Genomic DNA, 25523 nt, shown 5'->3' with positions numbered 1-25523 from the left:
ATATATTTGTAAACTGTGCAATTATAGTTTACTTGTTTCCATTTTCAATATATTAATGTGTGTGTAAATTTTTGACTGAAGTATGTTATTGAACCTTGTTACTGAACTCTTTCAACAGAAGGAATCTATTGATTTAATGTATGTGAAAATTGTATTATGTGTGTTGTAAGAAAAAAAACTGCTCCTTTTCCCTTATGGGGTACCCAAGAGCCCGTATAGAGTCCTCTTTTTAGGTTCTCTATCGGTAGGAGAAAATAACAGAGGCCAACCAGAGAATATTGAGAAGCAAGGCAGCTAGTAAGCCTGATCTTTATTAAAGCTGTTGCAACAGGGTGCTCCCTCACACGCAGGAGAGAGGAGGAGGACGCAGAGCCATGCATGCAAGCCCTTATATAGGCATTTTAAATTGCCCGCCCTGGTGTCCAAGACCACCCCCAGAAACATCATACATACATCAAAGAAGGGGTGTAGCCCAAGACCACCCCCCAGATATATCATACAGTACCTATATCACAGAAAAGGCGGTCTACAACAGAAATCTAAGTGTGTTGTTTATCTCCTGTCTGGCAAGTTACCTGATTGCATTATCTGGGTTTTGGCCACTCTTTTGTTATTATAACTACTTAATTCCTGAATTTAGGTCACAGGCTCACACCCTGTTCCTATCTTGAATGTGCCCCTAAGACAGGATTGGTGAGGAAACAGACAATAGGGAGGTTTCCAACTTTGACCTTGCAGAAAAATATCTGAGGTCATTTGTTCAGGACTTTTTCTATGGTGTTTCAGACATGTGGTTTATATACAGTTATGAACATTTTAAATATATATATATGACCTTAAAATTCTTATAACATGTACATTAATTCCACATCCTGGTTTTGACCGATAAAGCTTTATGCAGCTTTGGACCCGAATACCTCAAAGACTGTTTCTCTCCATGCAAACTTACCTGGATGTTGTATTTGTCATCAGAGGTCTATCTCTGTGTGCCTTCTCTGAAGGATGTGCAAAGTGTAGCAACATGAGGTATAAAACTTAAATGAGATGCACAGTTGGGGTGTATGTGTGTGTGTGTATGTGTGTGTGTGTGTGTATAATATTTTTATTAAATATTTCTTACTTTACAAAAATACATGAATTGTCTCTTTTTTCAAGTTGCGTTTTCTACAGATCAGTTTCATTTGTTGTGAAAATGAACAATTTTAACATAGGAAGCTGCTAGTATTCCATTTAGCTTGGTATTCTCTCTGCTAGCGATGCTGTACTTACCACCCTCTAGACATGCTTCCACCCCAGTTCCCATCTGCCTAGCCAGCATGGCCAATGATCAGGGATGAGAGGATCTGGAGTCTAACAACTGATCATTGACCAGCTCCCTGTCCCTTCTCTATGCTCACTGGCCAATTGGAACTTCAGAATTCCAGACATAGGTCTTGTCCAGCTCTGCCAGGAGGTGCCAGGGTAGAACCTAGATCTTCTACATGCAAGGCATGTGCACCACTTCCCCTATTTTATCAAATAGTCACTGCAGGTAAACAAAAACAGCAGAGCCTACAGACTCATTGTGGTTCTTTAAAAAGTGTTATCTACAACAGCACTTAGAAAGAAAAACAGTGCTGGAGTGGTAGAGACGACCGTCAGCAAAAACCACACTTGAGGTTGGGTCCCTATCTGCTTTTTTGGTGTCCGAATTTCTAAGCATATAAATTTGAGCAATGGACAGGCTCTAGCCATTGCAGTGCCCTTTTATTTCCTAGTCACACTGCAGGGAGACAGAAGGGGTGGGCTCAACATGCTCCTGCCATTGTTTAAACTTAACCCTATTAACAGTGAAATATGTTTGGAGGACAACATCTAATCCCAAGTTCCAGCATACCTAATTAAAATTAATCTTCCACCACTTACTGCACTGATTTTTATTACCATCATTTGGAACTTCCAAATTAAATAAGGTGAGCAATGTCTGTGCCATTCATTCTCCAAATTAGTATTTATGGTTTAACTGTGAAACATTATTTTGCAAATGACCGTTTTACAGTATCTGCTGTTATTGCAATGGACAGCGATCATATTTATCTTGTGTCTGTTCCCCAGAAGGTCTCTATTTGCAAGCTTATATTTGGGATAATAAAGCTACAATTATTCCTTTCGAAGCCGCCCGGCTGTTTCTTTAATGCTAGATTTGTTCTCCTCCTGCTTCCAATCAATAATTGCTCTCCTGCTTCCATTTAGCCTTGCGATTAGGGGAAAACCACACTCATGGCAAGAACAAAACAAATGCATAAACAAGCAAACGCCTCGTATACTTGTAGTTTGCTTCTAGTTTAATTAGCATAGGTGGTAGAACACATTTTTCATCCGGTGTTCTATAAAATCAACACAGATTATACTCTTCTTTCAGTGTCAAGGCTGAGAGCGCAATCTGCCAGGAAGTTTTCGTACACAAGGCGCACGGAAATGAACAGGAGTTGTGCAAAAACTACTACTGTAATATTGTGCAATACCTTTGCATTTCTGTGGGAAGAAGAAGAGTTTGGATTTGATATCCCGCTTTATCACTACCCGAAGGAGTCTCAAAGCGGCTAACATTCTCCTTTCCCTTCCTCCCCCACAACAAGGACTCTGTGAGGTGAGTGGGGCTGAGAGACTTCAGAGAAGTGTGACTAGCCCAAGGTCACCCAGCAGCTGCAGGTGGAGGAGCAGAGACGCGAACCCGGTTCCCCAGATTACGAGTCTACTACTCTTAACCACTACACCACACTGGCTGGGAGCTGTGCAGGAGGCTTTTTCAATGGATGGAGGTCTTTGCATTGCTTGCCCACAGGGTACATCCTTTTAAAGGCACAAGCTAGATCAGAGGCAATCAGTGGGGAAACTCAGAATTCTTAGGAAATATAACGGAGGCCCTTTAACCAGTAAAGGTGGATGGCCTTCTCTGTATGCCCTCCACGTCATGGGGATTATGGAGGGTAGCCAAAACACAAGAACAGGCCTTTTCAGTGGTGGCTCCACATTTGTTTTCTGCTCACCTCAGGGACGCTCGCCTGGTGCCATCATTACTTATCTTTAAGCACCACGCAAAAACATGTTTTCCTTCGGTTTTTAATTATCTGTGGGTTTTAGCCCTGGCTTTGAAAAATATCAATTTTTGATTGTCCTCTGTTTTGTTTTATGCTGGTTTTAATGTGTGTGTTATTTATTGTCCCAAATTGCTTTGAGCTACTTTTTTTTTTTGCGGGGTGGGGGAAAGGCAATGAACAAGTTAAATGAATAATACATAAAGAGTAAGATTTTCATGAAAAACAGCTTGCCCACCATTACTAATGATTTTCTGAAGTGCACAATCAGAGGGACATGTTAGGTGCTCCAGATACTGTGTGTTAAGTTCATGGAGGACAGTGAAGACATCTGAAGACAGCCCTGTTTAGGGAAGTTTTTAATGTTTGAAGTTTTATTTTGTTCTTAGTGTTCTGTTGGGAGCTGCCCAGAATGGCTGGGGAAACCCAGCCAGGTGGGTTGGGTATCATCATCATCTTGAGTCCAAGAAACCCAATCTGTGTCCTCCAGCATGAGCTCAGTAGGTGAGTTCCTTGAACAGATCTCAGAAGCGTCTAGAACACAACAGGGTCACCAAGGAGAGGGCACACTGGTTTTCCCGTGTTTTCATTGATGCTGGAAAATTTGAAAACAATTGTGCTAAAGGGCTATTTCCTCTATAACCAGCAGTATTTACTCTGCTGTTGGATGGTGGCTAATGGGTTTGGTTTTAAAATTTTCATGGTAAGTTTTATTTCTTGCACTATGTAGAATGAGTTGCTTTTGGCGTTGTTTTATTCTTCCTAGCTAGTTCTTTCTGTCAAGACTCCAGCCCTGATGCAGGTTTTCTGTCTCATTGAGAACCAGGCCTTCCTATTCTTAGTTACGGTAGTTCTTTATTGTCTCCATTTTACAGATAACGAACTGAGGTTGAGAGAAAGTGATATGCTCAAGGACACGGAAGACAATAGGAAAAGGAGACCACAGAATATAAAAGATCTTCTGATTGCCCTTTATCGGCAAGCTTTCCTTTCAGCCGATAAAGGTTTCAGGCTGTGAAATCTTTTTAAAAAGGACAGAAATTGGACTTTTTGTTAAAAGCAGGAAAGGAGAAATATGTGGCATTTGCGATTTCACACATTCATTCATTTTAGTGCTGGGACCAGCATGCTCATTTCCCATTAAGACAGGAAATGAAAAAGGCAGTGCTGAATGGCTTATAAGAAATATTAACCTAATAGTAATCTGCTCATTTAAAGCAAGGGAGGTAGACATGAGACGAGATGAAATGTACACTGTAGAAAAGTAACATTGCAATAGTTGTCATAACTTTTAAGCACTATGCAAGTTCCTAACTCTGCAGTACCTTTAGCTACAGAAGATGAACTGAAAAATCAGTCAAATATATTCAGAGGAGACGTTTTCTGAAAATGAAATTAATGGGTTGTCATCATCTATGAGCCAGAAAAGCAGAAGGCATCCCGTGAGGAAATGCTCCAACTCAAAGTAGCATCATTAAAATGATAGATTTTTCATTAATCAGACTCATACACAGAAGTTTTTCACATAATCGTGTCTTAGGAGCAATCTCCAATCATTTCATCTGCAAATAATTGAGATTTGATATTTATTGATGCTGGAACTTGAAGCTAATTTCATCTTTAAAACAAATTTCAGACACAAGAACCCATTTTTCTCTGATTCAGTTTTGAAAAGTATTTGCGGTTTATAAACTCAACACTACATCAGTTCTGGCTGCAACTGTCAAATACAATTATATTGTCCTACAGCTTGACTCTTGGTGGGAACTAATTTTATATTGTGAATGAAATATAAACAGTAGCTTCAGGATGGATTTTGACAACTGGGAATGAATCATTACCTGAGGCATACTTAACACTACAGACTTACAGTTCATGCACATTTACTTGGAAGTAAGGCCCAAACTGGTTTAATAAGCATTTCTTTTCTCCAGGGAGCTGCAGTTCTTTGACTTATGGATGGCTAAGAGAATTCTCAGCACTCTTAACAAACTCTGCTTCCCATGATTCTTTGGGAGAATACCAGACACTTAAACTGCCATAGAACCATGTTATTTTGACGTGCTCTTAAAAGCAAACCACATGGAGTTTTTCATATTGCATATGACTGTGAGATTAAACATAAATCTATCAGCTTTCCACACCCACTTGGAAATCTGGGGAAGCACAGCAGTTGCAGTGTTTTGTTTAGTCATGTGAACAGAGACTATTGCTTTCCCAAGAGTAGCATTCTGAATGTGGAAAGCTTTTAACATATTTTTTGCAGACCCAATCTCTGAGCAGTGTGAGATTCCAGAAGTTCCAGGTGTGCTTACCCAGGGTCTGTGTTTACTTTTGGAAATGAGGCATAGCGGAGTCTGTAGTGTCTTTATGACATATGGTTTATTTACATTTATATACAACCTGAGCCTAGGAAGGAGACTTTTTGTCTTAATGGCCCAACAACCAGGCTATCACTGCAACACAGGAGACTTAGCCTAGCTTAATTAGCTTTTGACATTTGCTAACTCCCGGGGATTAGAAGTGTCTAGTACCCAACTTAATACACAGAGGTCCAGCATCCAGCTTTAACACTCCCCGTCTTTCTAACACACCCAAATAGAATATGTCAAATTAGCAAGTATGAAGGCCAAAATAAGAACTATAGATGGAAAGATAGTAACAAACGAGTAGGAACAATTTGAAGGGTATTTAAAACAAAGTGGCATTAAGATAAATCTACGAGCAGGGATAAAGCTGTGATCAGCAGCAGACAAAAGAAAGGATCGTGAATACAAGGAAAAAAAGAACAGAAAACCAATGGAGATGTAGCAAACTAAAGAATTTGTAATAGGATGTTAACGAAAGATAGGTTAGGAAGTCTACATTAGATTTGATAGGATGGGAAAATCTAGTATTTTAATCTAGTATTTTAAAAAAATACTAACACCCACTGGTTTATAGAGGTCTAGCACTCACAAACTCATAATAGTAAGGTGTGGACCTGCTCTATGGCAAACAACAGCTTAACACCAATGTGGGCTTGGTAAACACAATCGCATGTATTGAGCGAGGTATGATGGCCAACATGAAAATCTGAAGCAGGAACTCCCACCCCACGCTCTCCTAAACACTGCACCCCAATGTCAGCGCCCTGCGCCCCATTTTGCAGAATGCACCTGCGTCTCCCCCCACCCCGCGCAGGCAAAACATCCACCTGTCCCTGCTAGGCGCGCGCGCGCAAAAGGACCACGTACCCAAAAGGGGACCTACTCCTGAGCCACCCCCAACTGGATCCCTTCCTCCCCCAGCCCCGGAGAGAGATCCACCCGAGGGAACTTTTTAACCCTTCCTCTCCCGGGCCTTGGGCGCACACGCACGTCGGCGTGGGCTGTGCGCTCTCGGCGTCGCCGGCGCCGCCCGCTCGCAGCCAACTGCGCTCTCCGCCCTGCCCAGCGAGGCGGGCCCGGATGCTCGGCCTTAACCCTTCAGCTTCCCGCGGCTTCCTCCCTCCGCTCCCTTCCCCCACCGCCGAGCGAGAGGGCCGAGGAAGCGGCGGAGCCGCCTGGCACCCTGTTGTGGTGCCCGGCGTAGGTGGCGTCAAGGGCAGCGGCAGCAGCGCCGGCGGCAGCAGCAGCGGAGAGGGCTGGGCGCTCCTCCCCTTCCCCAGCCCGGCGTCGGCGGCAGCAGAGGAGGTGGAGGAGGGCGCAGAGAGAGCGCAGACATGGCGGCCAACATGTACCGAGTGGGAGGTATGTGGGGCTGGCGCGGGGGGTCCTCAGCGCAGCGCGCCCCCTCGGCTCCCGGGTTTGTCCTTGGACGCCGAGGAGGAGCAGGAGGGAGGGCTTGGCGCCGGGGTCCCGTGGGGCGAAGGAGTGCGGCCTCGCGGGGAGAAGGAGTGCGGGCCGGCTCTCGGCCGGGCCGGAGCGAAGGGGCGTGTTGAGCGGAGCCGAGCCTGGCGCAGCACCCGCCCCCCGCGGGGAACCCAGCCTCCTCCTCCGGATGCCTTCCCACGAGGGGGGCTACGGCCCACCTGGCCAGGGAGGTGGAATTTGGGGGAGAAGCCCCCCGCGCCGCGGCCTCTCTTCCGCGGGAAAGCGGCGGGACAACCGCGCTCCCCGGGAATGGCAGTCTCTGCGCTTCCCCGAGGGGAGCCGGCCCAACTCTCCCTCCCTTCCCCATTAATGGAAGGGGGGGGGAGCTTCCGAGGCCTCCCCGACCCCCTCTGGCTAGAAGAAAGCTCTCCTGGTGTGTGGGGACTCTTTCAGGGGCGAGGGAGACGCAGGACGCACCCCCTAGTCTGACATCACGTGTTCTGGGGTTCACCCCCCCAGCCAGTTCAGCGTGGTCCTCAGCGTGCCCCCCCCCCATGTTTGCTCTCATGTGAAAATTGGCACAAGGTCGCAGGCCTCTCCTTTGTCCCATGGGATCCAGTGGGGTTGCTCCAAAGCAAGTGGAGTGGATAGGAAAGAAAGGATAACTGGTGTGTAAAAGGATGGAGACTGGATAGGGAGAGAATTCTCCTTTTCGTTATAACTGAAACTGGGGAGACAGTGGCCCTGTCCCCAGTTAAATTAGATGGCAGTAGCAATTGCTTTTTCCGCACAGAGCATAGTTAACTTCTGGGATTTGCTGCCGCAGGAGGTGGTGAAGGCCAGGGCTGGTGTGAGGGGTTGGCATTACACCAGTTTGGGAGTGGGCAGGTGAATGGGCAGTACTGGCAGTGGTGAGAGCATGAGTTGAGCCCCCAGAGAGGCACTCCCTCCCTAGGGTATCCCCAAACCTGAAGCTGGCCTGACACTGGTGATGGTTTAGAAAGGGTTCAGTATAAATGGTCATTGATCCATAATACCTCAGTGGAAAATCCTGTGTACAGAAGTTGCATATGAGTAACAGTGTATTTGTGGGTTTCCTAGGAGCATCTAGGTGGCCTTTTTTCTGGAAGTGGGGTGCTGGACTTGATGCACTTTTGATATGATTTTGAACCCCAAAGGGTAATACTAGAGGAACCTGCTTCTTAAGTGCCAATTCATTCAAAATGGCGGCACTCATTTTCTCTGTGTGATTGGGCAACTTGGGTGTGGAGAAACTCTAATCTGAAATGACCATTTAAATGGGAGGGCCACTTTCCTCTACACACACAGCTGTGTGAGAGAGAATAATGTCTGCTTGGGTGAACCAACTTTTAAGGCCTGGTTCTCAGAATTTGCTCATTGAGGAGCATTTTGTTGCTGTGAGGAAGTGCAGATTTGGGCACAAGTGATGGGAATAGAACACCAGAGTGTCCCCCCACACAGAAAGCTAACATGTCAGGGAGATAACATGCCAGACTGTCACCATTTTGTAAGTACAGTACTGGCAAGTCTAGATACCAATAAGTAAGTACTGGCAAATTTAGGCTGTGCAATTAAAGTGGATTTGGTGCGTATGGCCAAGAAAATACAAATAATAATAATAATTGCAAGTATTTTTATGGAAAGAATAGTGTTGGGGAAAATGCACCGGAAATAGTGGCATTGTATCATAGGGATGCCATTCGTCCAGAATTTCCCAGACATAATCTGGAATACTACAGTCGGAAGCAGTGTCTGGGCGGAAATCACTAAAAGTGTTTGGGAAAATCCAAACGTATGTTGTCGGCAGTGTCATTTTTGGTGATTTCCCTTAAAAAAAGTTCAACAACTTTGCTAAAAAAGAGCTCAACAGTGATGTATAACCTCCACATGGATTTTGTGCAAACAAATCTGGATGAATGCTCTATAAACACGTTGTCTGGAAGACCCCCTAGAACCTTTCTCCCTAACACTATTTATTTAAAACAGAAGTGAGGAACCTGTGGCCATAAGTGATGCCAACTCCCATCAGCATCAGTGGTCAGAGATGATGGGAGTTGTAGTCAAGAAATACCTGGCAGGCCACAGGTTTCCTCTTTGTAATTTAAGGTATCAGCATAAAGATTATTCCAATAATAAAGGTTAATAACATGGATAAGATGACTGTTTGTTTGGAAGAAGGTGCATAGCAGTTGAGTGGAAACTTTGGCCCTTTAGATCAGGGTTTCCCAGACTTGAGTTGCTGGGAATTCTGCATAAAAAAAGAACTATGCTGAGAGAGAACAGAAATGGAGGAGGACAGGGCAGTCTGTGCTTGAAGGTTGGAGTGCTGAAGTCCAGCAGAGAACAAAGAGACAAGACTTTCCCTTCTTCTGAGGAAGAAAAATAAGGGAGTGGAGGGCTATGAGGAAGTTTAGGGTCAGGTTGAAGGGAACTACATCCTCATAGCACTGCAACAAACACTGAAACACTTGACCCTCTGCTTCTTCTTCCAGAAGGGAAAATCCATGGATACTTTTGACCCCATTGTTGGCCTTTCTAGCATTCAGTCATTGGAGTCCCACCTGCAGCCTGAAGTGCTACATCCTGGACTCTGATTTAGTACATCATCAGTGCTTTGTGAAGACTAGGCATGTCCCCCAGAATAATAATAATAATAATAAGAAGAAGAAGAAGAAGAAGAAGAAGAAGAAGAAGAAGTAAATAATTCAGAGAAGCCTGGCACACATGATTCCAAGGATGAGCTGAAACATACATAGCTTGAGTGGTGTGCCTTTGCACTCCTCTTTTTGTGTTAGATGTGCAGTCTTCCTAGGAAAACTACACTGAGGAACAACGAGTTTTTCCTGTTTCCTGTGGAAGCTGGCAGTGCCGGTTGGCAGGCTCTTGTGACACTATGGAGTCACCCTGCCCACTCCACCCACTCTGTTTTATGTTTTTCTTTAAGAAGGCAAAAAGACTCTGGATAAGTGCACCAGGTTCCTGAACCCTGCCGAAAATCAAAGAAACAGACAAAAAAATACCTGGAGCTCAATAGGGGGATGGAAGGGCAAAACTAGGAATTAGGTATAGGCGTTTTAGCCTTGAGATTCCACCAGCTAAGAAATTAACTGTTGGCTTGAGTTGCACAGATATTTTATATTTTTGTACAAATGCCCCTTATTCATGAATCTCAGAAAAACTACACTGTCTTTACAGCATCATTGCTCTTTAAAGATTCAGTTTGACCCAGTGACCTCTTACCATATGAGGTAGGTTAGGCTGAGAAAGACAGCGAATGGTCCAAGGTCACTCAGTAAGCTTCATGGCTTAAGTCAGGATTTGAACCCTGGTCTCCCAGGTCCTAGTCAAATACTCTAACCACTACACCACATTAGCTCTCCTTAGCCACAGGTGCCTTAGATAATGTTAGGAATGCCCTGCCTCTTAATTCTCAGTCTGAGGGGTCGAGTGAGGTAAGGGAAGATGCTACCTGTTCACATGTATTATTTTAGTTGCTTTTGACTTGGCAAAGCATATCCTGTCTTTCCTGGCCCTTTCACGTCAGGAGAAATTGGATGGGTGGTTGCAGTAGTTCTGTGAGGCTCTTTCCAATAGAGGGAATATAATAATCTGGATGTCCTTTCTCCCGTGTTGTAAGAAAACTTGCAATACTATTGCAGCTGCATTTTTCATGTTTTCTAGTGCCAGGAGACCTGCAATCATGCTACAATCTTCTTTACGGTGTGGGAAAGTGAAATCTTAGGAGAAAGGCGGAGGCATGGCCACTTACCAGCTCACCTGTGGGGTAATTTTATCTTGCTGTGGGCAATTGCTTAATTGCACCTTTGCATTCCTCGCCAGCAGGAGCAAGGAACTGGAGTTGTTACCCTGACCTAATTGTGAGCATCTCAGCCGTTCTCTTAACGATTAATTAATGAACTTCCTCAGCAAGCAAACTTGTTTTCTTACTTTCATTCTTGCAGAAGTGTGTTGTCTTCTCTGTCCCATAAGGCTGAAATGGCAAATGTTCCTTAACTTTCTAAGGGGAGCATTTATTCAGCGAAATGAGTCAGATACTGCAGTTTTCTACACAAGGGCTAGGTAATCTGTGGCCCTCCAGATGTTGCATGTTGACTCTTCATCATCCCTAAGCATTGGCCATGCTGTTTGGAGCTGATGGGAGTTTGAGCCTGGCAACATCTGGAGAATTGCCCTATTCCCTACCTGTGCTCTACACGCTTCACCTGAAAACAAGTGGGACTTAACACACATACAATAAACACATTGTCAGTCTAGGAAGTAGATGGATTTTTAGGGGATGCACAATTATACTTCCTTGTAAATACTAGTATGTGTGAAGAAACGGGTCAAGTTTGAAAACGTCTGCAAGTAGGATGGTGTGCAATTGTTTCAGTATTTCAAGACAGATATGGAAGGGTTTGTAGGTAGTGCAGTGTAGGGGTTAGAGGTTGAACTAGACACTTGGGAACCAGGTTTCAAGTCTTCACTCAGTCACTGGATAGCTTTGGGCCAGCCACTGGCTCTTAGCTTAACCTACTGGCATGGTTGTTGAGATGCAGGGGCAAACCATGTATGCCCCTTTGAGCTTTTTGGTGGAAAGGTGTAATAATAAGAATGATAAGGCTGCCTTTCAATTTAGAGATGGATCTGTTGAACATATATTTCTATCTTATACAGATAGAAAGATACGGAGATATATATCTTTTAAATGAAAAACTTCAGATAGTCAGTACTGTCTTCAAAGAAGCAGTCTCCCTTTTCTCTTATGAAGGAGGGAATGCCTCTCTTAAGTTAATACACCCGCAACAGCAAATGCATGCATCATCTTGAAACAAAGAAAGTTGTCTTGTTTCAGAACCATTGTTTTTACGTGCAAGCATATGAAACCAATGCATTCATTTAACAAAAACTTGTACTTTTAATCAGCTAAGATTTCTTTAGTTTAGTCCTATATTTTGAATCTCATCAGTCCTGTTTTCTTCATCTCATCGTTGAGCTGCCATAGCATAGTACAGGGTTAGCCAATGTGGTTCCCTCTGTTGTTGGACTCCAATTCCTATCATTCCTGGCCAGTGGCCATGCTGGCTGAGACTGATGAGAGCTGTTATCTGAACAACACCTGCAGAGCAAAATGTTGGTTACCCCGGCAATGGTCTTTGAAAACATCTGCGCTTAGCCACGAACTCACTAGATGGCCTTGAGCATGAACTCTCTTTAATCTCAGCCCTTCTACCCTTGTCTTTTCTAACCGTAATATGGGACTGATGATGTTCACGCTGGCTTTGTTTAAATAATATTCCTCCGTTACTCATCCTCTCTTGTGCCTTGTATCAGTCCTCTCTCTTGTAGGAAGAAAGTGTAAAACGTTTCATGTGTTTCAAGCTACGGTTGTGATTTTTTTTAAAAGTGAAAGTATTACTGTTTTTTCTCTTTTTTGTGAACCGCTTTGAGGTTTTTATCTACAATCAAATGGCACATAAATCTTAAGAAAGAAATAAAATGGAAAGGAGATGTAGACTGCTGCTCAGCCTTGTAGGTCTATGACTGATCGCCCTGTGATCCTTGGATAAAGGGTGGTATATAAACATAATAAACAAATAAAATAAATAAATAGGAGGACGGTGATGGGGAACCTTTTTCTACAAAGGATATTTGACTCATAAGGGAAGTCGTTTTGGTGCTGCAGCCACTGGCGGGTGAAGCTGGAACAAAGGGAGGGTGGAGGTCGCAATTTTTAGGGTTGCGTAGTGCACTTTCTGTCTTTCTCTGCCACAGTAATAGAGGTTTTCTGGGAAATTTTCTCATGCACATTAGGCTTATTTTTATAGTGTAATTTCCATCAGCAAATTTTCATTCTGCCTTGAAAATAGTTTCTATGCATGTTAGGCTGATCTGCACCAGGATAAACTTCCAGTTTGTGTTAGAAAACTCCCTAGAGAGTGATCTAATTTGTCTTGAAACTGAACATTTTACAGGGAAAAATGAAGCATTTTGGCAGGCTGGGGCGTGGGGTGGAATCGCTCAACACCACTGCTCTGCTACCATGTATTTGCATTAAATGAGGGCTGCGTGTGGCCTATGAGCTGCAGCTTCTTGTTTTCGGTATGAGAAGTCCCGAGAGCAAGGGACACTCCTCAGAAGTAGGACCAAAGCTCACAGGTAGAATGAATCTATTTATTTCGCTCACTGAGCCAGTGTGATGTAGTGGTTAAGAGCGGTAGTCTCGTAATCTGGGGAACCGGGTTTGCGTCTCCGCTCCTCCACATGCAGCTGCTGGGTGACCTTGGGCTAGTCACACTTCTTTGAAGTCTCTTGTTGTGGGGGAGGAAGGGAAAGGAGAATGTTAGCCGCTTTGAGACTCCTGAAGGGGAGTGAAAGGCGGGATATCAAATCCAAACTCTTCTTCCTCTTCTTCTTTTCTACTGACCAGAGTTCTGACAGGTAGAGCACTCACTATGCATATAGAAAGTCTCCAGATGGAGCAGCTTGGTGGCATGAAAAAGTTCTGTCTGAGACTTTGGAGAGCTGCCGCCTGTCAGTTCTGGGATGGATGGACAAAATTGTCTGAGGCTGTTTTCTTAAGGTGTTGCATGTTCCACCAAATCACAGAGACAAAGTGAAAAAGGCAAAGTGACTAACTTGAAATGGAAGCAGGTCTTCCATTTCCTCAATGGCTACTGCATTAGGTGATTGGGTGTATCAACAAGCTCTCTTCTCTAATTTATTTAGGTCCTGCATTCCTATAAGTGCAGTGCTGTGTACGCTTAACTCAGGAATAAGTTTTACTGGATATAATTGGATATACTTCTGAATGAACATTCATAGAATCAGTAGTTTAGTGGGGCCAAGCCACACCCCCAACATCAGTGCTGCTATAGCTTACCTAGATGGCATTTGGCAAGGCTACACAAATGCACCAGTGGAGCCAGCCCTCTTCTGGTCTACCTGCACAGCTCCCTATCCAGGCCAATGCCATCCAGATAAGCTGCAGTGGCACTGCTCCATCACACAGCTTGGGGTGTGTCCCCACTGCCTACATCAGGCATAGGCAAACTCCGGCCCCCCCAGATGTTTGGGACTACAATTCCCATCATCCCTAGCTAACAGGACCACTGGTCAGTGATGATGGGAATTGTAGTCCCAGACATCTGAAGGGCCAGAGTTTGCCTATGGCTGGCCTACATTCCTGCTGAAGTCTAGTTAAAGTCTTGCACAACCTGATTACAGTGGTACCTCAGGTTACATACGCTTCAGGTTACAGACTCCGCTAATCCAGAAATAGTACCTTGGGTTAAGAACTTTGCTTCAGGATGAGTACAGAAATTGTGCAGTGGCAGCAGGAGGCCCCATTAGCTAAAGTGGTGCTTCAGGTTAAGAACAGTTTCAGGTTAAGAACAGACCTCCAGAACAAATTAAGTTCTTAACCCGAGGTACCACTGTATTATTATTCAGATTATGAGTTGTCCAATCAGTGTGATGTTCCTCCTAGGGGGTCATGACCATTTCTTAAATTTTCAGACCTAAGTGCAATGGTTTGGAAAAATGCAGGAAGTCGCTTGCAACAGCCGTGGCTAAACCTACTTCCTTCAGACATCTTGCATGAGTCACGATGGATAAGGAAATTGTTTCGGTTCTCAACTCTCCCTTGCTGTCCTGCACACTCCTTTGTTGACACTGATAGCATTGCATTTGCTTTCCACTCTTTGGGGTTCAATCTCTTGAGTATTACTTTTTATTGTCTGTGTTGGTCCTACAGAAACAATGTTCATTTTCCCACTGTCTAACTACTTAAAGATTGTTTAGAGACACATGGGGTGTGACCAGAAATTGAGAAATTGTTCTTCTTGTGTGAACTGTCATTTCCTAATTCCAGCAGAGCACAAGATGTTTGATTTTTAGCTTGTTTCTCCCTTTTCAGTCTGGCAACCTTGAATTATACATTACGTGCAGCGTGTATAATCTAGAAGTAAAACTTTGCATAGGATTGAAGCTTTAAATGTAGTAAGCTTTGGCTCATGACTCTTCGGACATCTCGGTGCATCTAGTCATGCATGGATGCTTCTTGCGTGAATTTTAGTATTTGGATTGTTTTTAATCAGCTCTGTTGGTGGTTTTCTGCAATGTTCCTAGTTCACCAGAGCACCAGATGTTGTGCATAGGAACGCCGGAAGCTGTCTTATTATGCTGAGTCAGACCATTTGGTCCATCAAGCTCAGTACTCTTTACAGTGGCTGACAGTGGCTCTTCTGGGCTTCTGGCAGGGAGCCTTTCCAGCTCTAGCTGGAGATACTGGGGATTGAACCTGAGACCTTCTGCATGCAAAGCAGATGCTCTACCACTGAGCTATGGTCCTTCCCTCTAAACCTGGCCATGCCTCATGCTGGGAAATTACGGGACAGGTGCCGCAGTGAGATAAAGGCTGTGGTTGGGATCAACACAGTCCCTTGTTCTGGAGCTCTACAGAATTCTCTCAGTTGGTAGAACACGAGGCTCTTAATCTCAGGGCTGTGGGTTTGAGCCCTACTTTGGGCAAAAGATCCCTGCATTGCAGGGCGTTGGACTAGATGACCCTTGTGGTCCCTTCCAGCTCTACAATGCTGTGATTTTAGACACAAGTGGAGTCTCATTTGACTTGGGATGGGTGTGCAAGAAGCAGAAGGATATTGGTATATGGATGCATTATGTGAATATTTCAGACAACAGTGCTGACTAAAAGAAGCTGTGTTATGGAAGGATAGTATTGCAGAAATGTTAACTCTTTAAATGATGGCTTTAAGCATTACACAGATGAATTGAGGATAAGGCTATTAGTGGTTCCTTATCCTTATGGTTGTTTTCTATCTCCACTGTCAAGAGGCAACATACCTTTGAATGACAGCTGCTGGGAATCACAGGTGGGGAGAGGGCTGTTGCACTCAGGTCTTGATTAGATTCTAGTTCGCAATCCCCCCCCCCAAACAACAACAGAGCAAGCAAGAGAGAGAGAACACGAGAATGAACCATTAGACTGTTGTTTTTGCTTCCACAGACCAGCATGGCTGCTATCCCTCTAGTAATAAGTTCATGCTGCCTTAACTTTAATTTTTTGGGTTGCTAACTTTCCGGGGTGGGCTGGTTAGGAAAAGGGTCCCATCTGGTGGAAAGTTTCATACGTCATCTTAACTTTGTAGCTGTGATTCACAAATGGTTTTGCTAGCACCAGATTAATTCATTTCAATTGCACAAAAGAAATTCTTTTAGTACTGGTGTTGTATATGAATCTCCCACTGTGTAAAATATAAGCCATTGTATAAATCTTTGCAGGGCTGAATCGTTAGTGAGGTTCCACTTGGTTCATCCTAGGAGAGGCAGAAGAGAATTTATTCATGAGCTATAAGCATCTAAAACATAATAAGCTCACATATTTTGTTAGCCTTGATTTAAGGCTCTGTGAACATAGACATAACGGCAATGTATGCTTGGATTTTAAGCATGAAGCTCTCGGGTTTATTTTTCAGATTTATTCTCGTACTGTTTTCTGCAGAACTTTAAATATATTTTCACCTTTTCATTGCAGATTATGTTTATTTTGAAAACTCTTCAAGCAATCCATATCTGATCAGGCGAATAGAAGAACTTAATAAGGTACATTAATATGTAATCTTTTGTGCCACTTGACAAAGAGTTGAAGCCCTCCACAGTAGAACGCAGAGGTGTAATTCTTTTATAAAATATGGAAGTTATTCTCCCCCCCCCCCCAGCTCTTGAGTGAAGTTTGTCAAGAAATGCTTTTCTTTCAGGGCTGCATTTTAGAAAATGAAATATACTTCAATCTGTGCCACAGCTGAAAAAAAATAAGCCCATGCCACTTAATAGATCATTTGGCTTTGTTTAGATGAACTGTGATTTAGTACTTGTATTTCTCCTCTCCTGGCTGCTGGAATCCTGTGGGGGGGGGGGGCAGGATGCAACCTGCTGGAGACAATCTGGAGGTGTGTAGAGAGTATAGCACACAATGGAAATCCACAGCTAGGTGATTATAGGGGGAGCCTGCAAAGGACAGATGTCAAGAGAACGAATGTCAGAGTGGAGCAGGACAAGGATTAGCTAAGCACACAGGTCACAGATAGAGCAGGTGACTGCCTTGCACCTAGTAACTGCCTGAGCTGAGCCTTGAATATTGATTGGCACATGCCCAGGGGTTTGAACCAAGCCACTTTTGCTTTGGTGAGGAGTGACTCTTTGATGGGGTTGCATTCTGACTTGGAGCCCAGCAAACATTAGGAACCAAGGAAGCTTCCTAACAACAACAACAACAACAACAACAACAACAACAACAACAACAACAAGTAGTAATTTATATGCCGCCCATCTGAGTGGGTTGCCCCAACCACTCTGGGTGGCTTCCACAAATTAAACACATTAAGAATAGTAAAAACATCAAACATTTAAAAGCTTCCCTATTCAGGGCTACCTTCAGATGTCTTCTGAATGTCAGATTGTTGTTTTATTTCCTTGACAACTGACTCAGGCTATTGACATGCACTGGAATGTGCATCTTACTGTAGATGCTGTTTATCCGTGCTGCATTGCTTTTGATGGGATGCACATTCTGAAGTTTAGTATTGTCTCCTCTTACTGGTAACGACCAGAGTGGATTTGATTTAAATAAAATTGATTTAAATCACAATTTAAATCACTAGTCAGTAAGACTTGATTTAAATAATTCGTTTTTACAGAAAGACTCATTGTTGCTGGTATAATCTTAATATTTACAACCAAAGGAAGGTTTCATTTTTGGAATAATAAATTTTTGGAGTAGTTTTTACAGTTATATAAAAAAAATTACTGATTTGGTTATACCAGGGGTCTGCAACCCGCAGCTCCGGAGCCGCATGTGGCTCTTTTACACCTTTGCTGTGGCTCCATGGCAGATACTAGCGAGGGGAGGAGGCGCACTGTGCGCCCCGACACTCCCCACTGTGGCGGGCGCTGTACTGGCTGTGACGTCGCATGGGGGCGGTGCGTGCGTTAGTCACGCACCGTCCCGACGTCACCTTCCCGCCCGCCCGCTAACATTGTAAGGGGCATGTACGCTGGCCACTGCATTGAAAGGGGGCATGTACGCTGGTTACTGTTTTGAAGGGAGTGAAGAACACACACACAAAAAAAGGTAACTTGTTAATTTAACGTTTATTTCTATGAGGAGGAGTAATTCTGAGGGGTCGAACAAAGAAATAATTAAAAAAAAGTGACAAAAAAGTTATTTTTATAATGACGAGTATTGCGGCTCCCAGCTTTTTTTTCTTCGGAAACGGGTCCAAGTGGCTCTTTTTGTCTTAAAGGTTGCCGACCCCTGGGTTATACCATTAGAAATACAGAGACAGATAATTATGAAATTATTGTGAAGCTTAATAAGTTAACTGTTTATATTTGGACAACTTTTCTGCTGTACTTTATTGGAAGGAGAAAAATAATCATTTCCTTAATAATAATTTAAAAAAATTATTTAACTAAAGCGATAACATTCTAGCATATGTATCCATGTTTGTTAACCGATGTGGTTAAACGTTGTTGTTTTTTTAAGAAAACTTAGACTGAGTTTTAGCACACATGAAAAACTTAAAACAAATCCTTATTTCCTGATGAATATCTTTTGGACTATAATGTAACTTAAATAGAAAACTGTCTTTAATTTTTTTTCCCTCACAAAAGCACTTTATTTTAAAAAACCAATTTAAATAAAAAAAATCTGAGTTTTTAATTTTTCTTTAAAAAAATCATTGATTTTTCTTCACCCTTGTAGCGACTCTCCAGGGTTTCAGGCAGGGGTCTCTTCTAACCCAAGGGTGGAAAAAGTGCCGCACTGTTGATTCCCCAACAGGAGCAGCCAGCTTGGAAGAGCAGTAGCGTGGCATCTCCTTCCCACACTGGCTGTTCCCGCTCCCCAGTCAGAGAAGGCAGCAATTTGGGAGGCAGGGAAATGTTCAGCTCTTCAGATGTTGTGGGATTACAACCCCCTTATTCCTAGCCAGGATGGCCAGTGGTCAGGGATGGTGGGAGTTGTAGTCTTAACAGCATCTAGAGCAGCGGTTCTCAACCTGTGGGTCCCCAGATGTTGTTGGGCTACAACTCACATCATCTCTGAGCTCTGGCCTTGCTAGCTAGGGGTGATAGGAGATGTAGTCCAACAACATCTGGGGACCCACAGGTTGAGAAAGGCTGATCTAGAGCAGTGTTTCCCAACCTTGGGCCTCCAGCTGTTTTTGAACTACAATTCCCATCATCCCTGACCACTGGTCTTGCTAGCTAGGGATGATGGGAGTTGTAGTCCAAAAACAGCTGGAGGCCCAAGGTTGGGAAACACTGATCTAGAGGGTGCCAGGATTCCGCTCCCAGGATTAAAGGATGGGAATGGTTGGCCTGATAATCTGCCACATGCTCAACCATAAAAAAGATGGATATAAACTTTGGCCGGGGGACGGACGTGGAGGTTTATTAAATAATTTTTCCCATAGCTTTCCCATAGCCAAGTTTTGCTGGCCATGTGTTCCACAATTGTGATACATTGATTTGTTAATGGGTTGTGTTGTTTTTGCAGACCGCCAATGGCAACGTCGAAGCAAAAGTGGTGTGCTTTTACAGACGCCGTGACATCTCAAATAGCCTCATCATGCTTGCAGACAAGCATGCAAGTAAGTAGATTGTTTCCTTCAGAAACAAACTGCATGGATTCTACAGTTTTCTGTGTGCGTATACAGGAATGTGCATCTTCATGTAGATGCAGTTTATCCACAGTCTGTTGCATTTCAAGTGCACACCCGCCTGCATTCCCGCACAGCTTCACTCACACCCCTAGGGTGGAATTCAGCTTTCACCCTTTGCTTTGTTGCTTCTGGAAAGAAGGCTGCTGATAGCGATTTCTGCCAATACTCCTATACTCCGCAGCCCTCAGCAAAATCTGCTCTGAAGTGTTGGGGGACCCTGTAGAATGGATTTCTTAGGATGAAATGCTGGTTGCTGAGAGCTGTGTAGGGTCAGAGAAAAATTCCCCCTTTTGTTAGTGAACTGCTATGCTGAATCGATAGCCCTTCCATTTGAAAAGTATTATTTCCTCCTTTTTATCGGTGAAATAGTTGACGGCTGAATATCTGTGTGGCTTTGCTCAGCAATATTGTATGTTTCTTTTGTATTTATCTACGCAGTGACATAATTCACGATTTGGTAAGCAGCCCTCGCCGTGTCTACGCCTGGAAGGTTAATACCTTTAGCCGTAGTTTCTTGTTGCCCGTGTGAAGTCTGTTTTTGTATATGCCATTGAAGCGATTGTTTTCGCTCAGTTCTAATTGGTAACGATAGGAGCAAGATATTTAGCTGAGGCAGAACTGAAAGTTTAGAACTTGACACTCTGCCAAAAAATAAATAAAAAATAATTATATCTTGATATTCTGCCAAAGAGGGATAGCTTTAATGTAGTTTGCGGTTTCTTTATCTTTTGCAACAAGGCTTCATTATTTCATGCATAAATAATGCTGAGTTTTTGGAAATCATCATGGCAAAATGCCATATTGATTTCCGCCCTTTCCTTATTCTTCCTTTCTTATTCTTCCTTTTCCAATGCTTTGTAACACCCACCCAAGCATATCAAGCTATTTCCCAGTTTTTATATTATTTAGTTAGTTTATATTATATTTATATTTAATATAAATACCGTATTTTTCGCCCTATAGGACGCACTTTCCCCCCTCCAAAAATGATGGGGAAATCTGTGTGCGTCCTATGGGGCGAATGCAGGCTTCCGCTGAAGCTTGGAGAGCGAGAAGGGTCAGTGCGCACTGACCCCTCTCGCTCTCCAGGCTTCAGGAAGCTATCAGCAAGCCTGGGGAGCCCGCGGAAGTTCCCGCAGGGCTCCCTAGGCTGCGGATAGCAGCCTGCTGCCCGGAGCGCGGGGCGCGCTGAAGCCGCGGCTGGGGGGGGTCAATTTTTTCCCCGTTATTCCCCCCCCCAAAAAACTAGGTGCGTCCTATGGGCCGGTGCGTCCTATAGGGCGAAAAATACGGTATAATATAATATTTAGTTTATATTTCTTTATTTATATTATTTATTAAATTTCTATACCACCCTTCATCCAAGGCTGACAGGGCGGTTTACAATATTAAAAAGATAGAAATACATGCCATAGTAACAAACACAAATAATACACCCCCCCCACACACAGTTTAAAAGGCCATAGATTATTTAATGAGATCATGGGTGAAAAGACAGTTAACACAGTGTATTCATTGTAGAGTAGAGACCAACAGACTTCCATCTTGTAGGATCCATTTAGTTTTTTATTACAACCTTTAGATCTTCCAACTTGACCTGGTGCAAAAGGAATACGCTTAGAATTCTGAGCCAAGGAGCCAATCAAAAGAATTGAATGGAGTTCACTGGTCTTGCACATAAATATCCTTTCTTGGTTCACCCCAGATTGCTTCATTTTGGCAGTATAATTTAGAGCAAGAGCTTAGTTATTTTGTTGCTATTACTAAACAACTGAGAGTAAGAAATAATATCAGATCTACCAGCAGATATTTTGCCCATCCCTTGTGTAGAGACCTAACACAGATTGTTCTTTCTATGGTTATAGATTATTTTGATGCTGCCTTTCGGCCAAAAAGGCTTCAAACATGGCTCACAAAGGTTTTTGTTTAAAGTGCAATTTACAGCAATTTAATACAACAAAATCCAAGCTTTAAGCAACAACTAAAAGCCCAATGGATACATGTACCATTGTACATACATACATGTACCAGGGGTGAGATTGTTAGAATTCCTGCTCCATGGTTGCAGTCAATGGGATTGTTCTCTATCACATGACGGTGTATGTTTTGACTCCACAAAGTGGGAAGTAACAGAGACAGGATGTTTGTGTTACTGTGTTCCGTGTAGTGGGACTATTGTCCTTTATTCATTTTCTCTTTGCTGTCTGATGCTAGAGAGAGAAGGAACTATGTTGCAGTGCTCCGTGTGTGTTTATATGTAAATAAAGTAGATTAGCCAAAATGCTGAGTTGCTGAGGTCTGTTACGCAAGCTGATAAGACTCTGCGGATCCCTAATCCCTAAGTGTGCCTCCAGATGTTTTGGGACTACAATTCCCATCATCCCTGACCACTGGTCCTGTTAGCTAGGGATCATGGGAGTTGTAGTCCCAAAACATCTGGAGGGCCGAGTTTGCCTATGCCTGGCCTAGGCAGTGCGACTACAGGCACACAGGATAGCAGGGATGCCAAAGCACCACATGTCAAAAGACACCTGGATGAGAGAGACTATATACAGGTGTTAGATTGTTGCTATTGTTAAACAACTGGAAATCAGATCTACTGCTCATCTACTTCAAATAACCCAGAGAGCTACCACTAGAGTCTGATCTACCTTCTGCTCACCTTGGTGTAAAGCAGACAAGTCTCTTAAAAATAGGGGTATTCACATTGTGCATTCAACAAGTGTACAGTAGCACCTTGGCTTACGTTACACTTGGGCAATGTAAACTTCAGGTTGCGAAAACTGGAGAAGTAAACAAATAATGGAATGGAATGTCATAAGTTCCTTGTGATTCAGCCCCTGAGCTGCTTAAAAGTGTTGGACGTTTCGTTAAGCTCTGAATAACAAGGAATTAACAGCACAGAGTACCTGAACACAAGACGAGGCTAAAATTCCATTGAGTTCAGCATCTTCTTTTTGACTTTGGCCATGGCCTTGCAGATGCCTCTAGGAAGCTGAAGAGCAGAGCATAAATGCAACAGCTGTTTGTCATAGTTATGTCCTATCATCTGTTATTCAGAGATAGAGTGGAGCGAAGCCTGCCTAGCAGTTTAATGTGAGCTTCTCTGAACTTCTTGAAACAAATAAGCAGAAGATTGAACAAACAAACCTTCTGTTGTCTTTCTTTAACGGTGGTCATCTAATAATTCTGCTTTATTTGGTTTTATTTTGAGGAAGACATGCTGTGCCTCTCCCACCCTGGGGGCGAGGACATAAAGGAACACTAATAATGAGTTCCTTTCCTTGACATAATAGCCATTTCTCCCTTTTGTGAATGACAGTGTATAATTAGTAGTTGACTCCTGTTCACGAGCGTCTCATTAACCAGATTAGTGTCAACTCTTTAAGTACAGAGCAAAAGTTTTATATTGTCATAAGCACACAATAGGCTTATTTTAGTGAATGGCTTGTTAATATATTAATGAGATTTGGGAAAGCAAAGCTCTTGTAAAGGGGATTTTATTCTGCAGACCTCCACCCTGTGTAAATACATCTGTTTACCAGCTTTGTGTCATTTTGTACCTAGAGTTTTGCATGCTCCAGTAGAAGTGCTTTGTATTTATGTATCATGTCTTGCATTCAGATTTATAAGGCATGGGAGAACTCTTAGTATCTTCCTACAAAATGCATACAGGAAACTAGGGATATTACAGGTAAGTCAGTGCCTTTCAGCTGAATTCATCTCATGGGGTTGGAGATCCTGTGTTCCTCCAGAGGTCCTGGCAGTCCAGCTAGAATCCCTGATGGTCAGGGGTGATGAGAACTGTAATCTATCAGTGTCTCATGCATGTTGCCCTCAGCTCCTTGGAGGAAGGGAATGACACTAATAAGGTAGATAAAGAGATTGAAAGCTTTTCTAAACCAACTTGGGAATCCTTTAATATTTTGTTGGCATTCTGTGTGTCTTTGGGGGTGAAGTCAAACTGTTAGAGAGGTACGGCACCTGCTGTAGCTGTAGAGACTGATACAGGAGAGACCTGTTGTGTTGCAGCTGAGGCAGACAAAGGCGTCCAGTTGTGCTGCTGCAGATGCACCATTGTGTGTCTTCTCTATTCTTCCTAGCAGCCATTCTTCCTGTGAAGAATGGATCTTCCTATGGATACATGACCTGACCCTGTCTCTAGGCACTCAGGTGGTCCGCAAGGGATTCCCACATGGCGAGGTTAATGTTGGCAGCCTTCATGTCTTATTTGCATGTCTCATTCTTTGTAGCAAAGAGTTGGTCTGCCGATGGGCCTGGTGCCTGAAGCCCGCTCCCCATAGAGCACATCCTTGGGGATTTCCATTTCCATGACATTGAGCCAACTTTCTGGAGGAGGAAAGAGGACAATCTTAAAAATAAACTCATACTTTCAACAGTAAGGCTTTTAGGGGAGTGACCAGTAAAAATAGTAATAACAATGATTCAAATAAGGAAGCAATGTAAGGGGAGGGGGACAGTGAAAAGCAAGCTTATACAAGCAGCCGAAGCAGGAAACACACCAAGGGCATAAAACAGGGGCAGGGAACAGAATGCAGCTGGTACAGGATCCTGACCTCCCCTATCCTAAGCCGGCCTGTCTGGCAGATGAGTGGGACCAGTGGTAACCAGGTGTCAAGATGTAAACCACCCCTTGTGCCCAACCAGTCATATCTTGCTCGCAAGAGAGGCACATAGTTGAGTGTGTCACTTCAAGCACTTTGTATCACCATGCCACGTCAGCTGAAATTGATCCCACTAATAGTGTTGGACACCTCATTAGAAGCTGCTGTAACTATCCCATCAATATGGTGCTGAAGGAGAGTTACTTCATCCTCAAAGAGTTGTGGAAACATGTCACAATGGGCCTCTAAGGGGTGTAGCAAAGTGTTCTCCAAGCGCAACAGCCCTGATTTTTATGTGAAAATCAAGAGACCATGTAGCTGCTTCCTACCAAATATCTTCAGTCCCTGGTAGAACTGAATAGAGGGAATGAGGTTCAGGGAATCACGTGTGGCATGGCTGCATCCAGGATACAGTTTCTTGCTGCATAGAGTGTTGCATAGGACCAGGTACAATATGTAGTTGGCTGGTTTTGGCTTTTCTCCCTCTGATAGATACCACTGGCTCCCAGCAATGATAACTGTAGCTGGGAGGAGGAGAACTATTGATCTGGAGAAGGTCTAGGAATGATGGGCACCTGCTTGGTGGCCTCCTTGGCTTTTGGTGGATTAGATACATAATTGTTTCGTTGTTTTATGATGAACAGGAGGGGACAGAAGTTGGTAAGTGGGGAGTCGCTGTAGAGCTAATTAACAGTGGATGAGAGCTGAAAGCTGGGAAGCGGGAGCAGGTTCAAGCATGCCACAGTAATGAAGTTCAGGTTTATAGGCTGCAGATAATGCCCAGTCCGTGGCTGACCTTACCTAGGCAATTTAGATACAATTCTCACAGGAAGCTAATGAGGTCATGAAGAAGTAAGGGAAGGTGGCAGCATTTTAAGAACACACAGGCGTTTTGTGCTTGCTGAATGGTTGCAGTTTTCAACCTAATGGAATTCAGCTGCTTTTGAAGCTGAAAATTAGAAATTTGCCTCTGTTTAACTGGGAGGAATGGCTAAGATTCGCCAGCTGAACTAGGTGAGGATAGCCGATGGATTTCAAACTCTTGGTGAGTTAGAGACTTCCCCTGCATGTGAAGAAAGACTCTGATGGATTGCACAAACAAGACCAATAGTGGGTCCAACAGTCAAGAAGGTGGTTTCTGCATGTCCTATAGAGGGGCAGATGGGGTTCATCAACCTGGGACGATAGCCTATTAAGGAGAAGAAAACTTCGATCCTAAACCTTCACTGCTTTGTGGGATATCTTTGGGAGAAGAAAAGG

The 25523-nt window shown here is 43.6% G+C and overlaps 1 protein-coding gene across 1 annotated transcript in view; it reads left to right on the top strand.

The window, feature by feature from the left end:
• Positions 1-6523: 6523 nt before the first annotated feature.
• The window catches only part of MTA3 (metastasis associated 1 family member 3), a 118262-nt gene continuing 99262 nt past the window's right edge, over positions 6524-25523 (top strand). The window contains exons 1-3 of the mRNA XM_028724794.2: positions 6524-6808; positions 16449-16516; positions 19473-19566. Coding sequence (XP_028580627.2) covers positions 6781-6808; positions 16449-16516; positions 19473-19566 — 190 coding nt within the window. The 5' untranslated portion in view covers positions 6524-6780. The remainder of the gene's footprint in view (positions 6809-16448; positions 16517-19472; positions 19567-25523) is intronic.

This window comes from Podarcis muralis, chromosome 3, assembly GCF_964188315.1.
Source record: "Podarcis muralis chromosome 3, rPodMur119.hap1.1, whole genome shotgun sequence".
Taxonomy (NCBI): domain Eukaryota; kingdom Metazoa; phylum Chordata; class Lepidosauria; order Squamata; family Lacertidae; genus Podarcis; species Podarcis muralis.
Note: the sequence above shows the minus strand (reverse complement) of the source record. Positions and strands in the feature narration are given on the sequence as shown.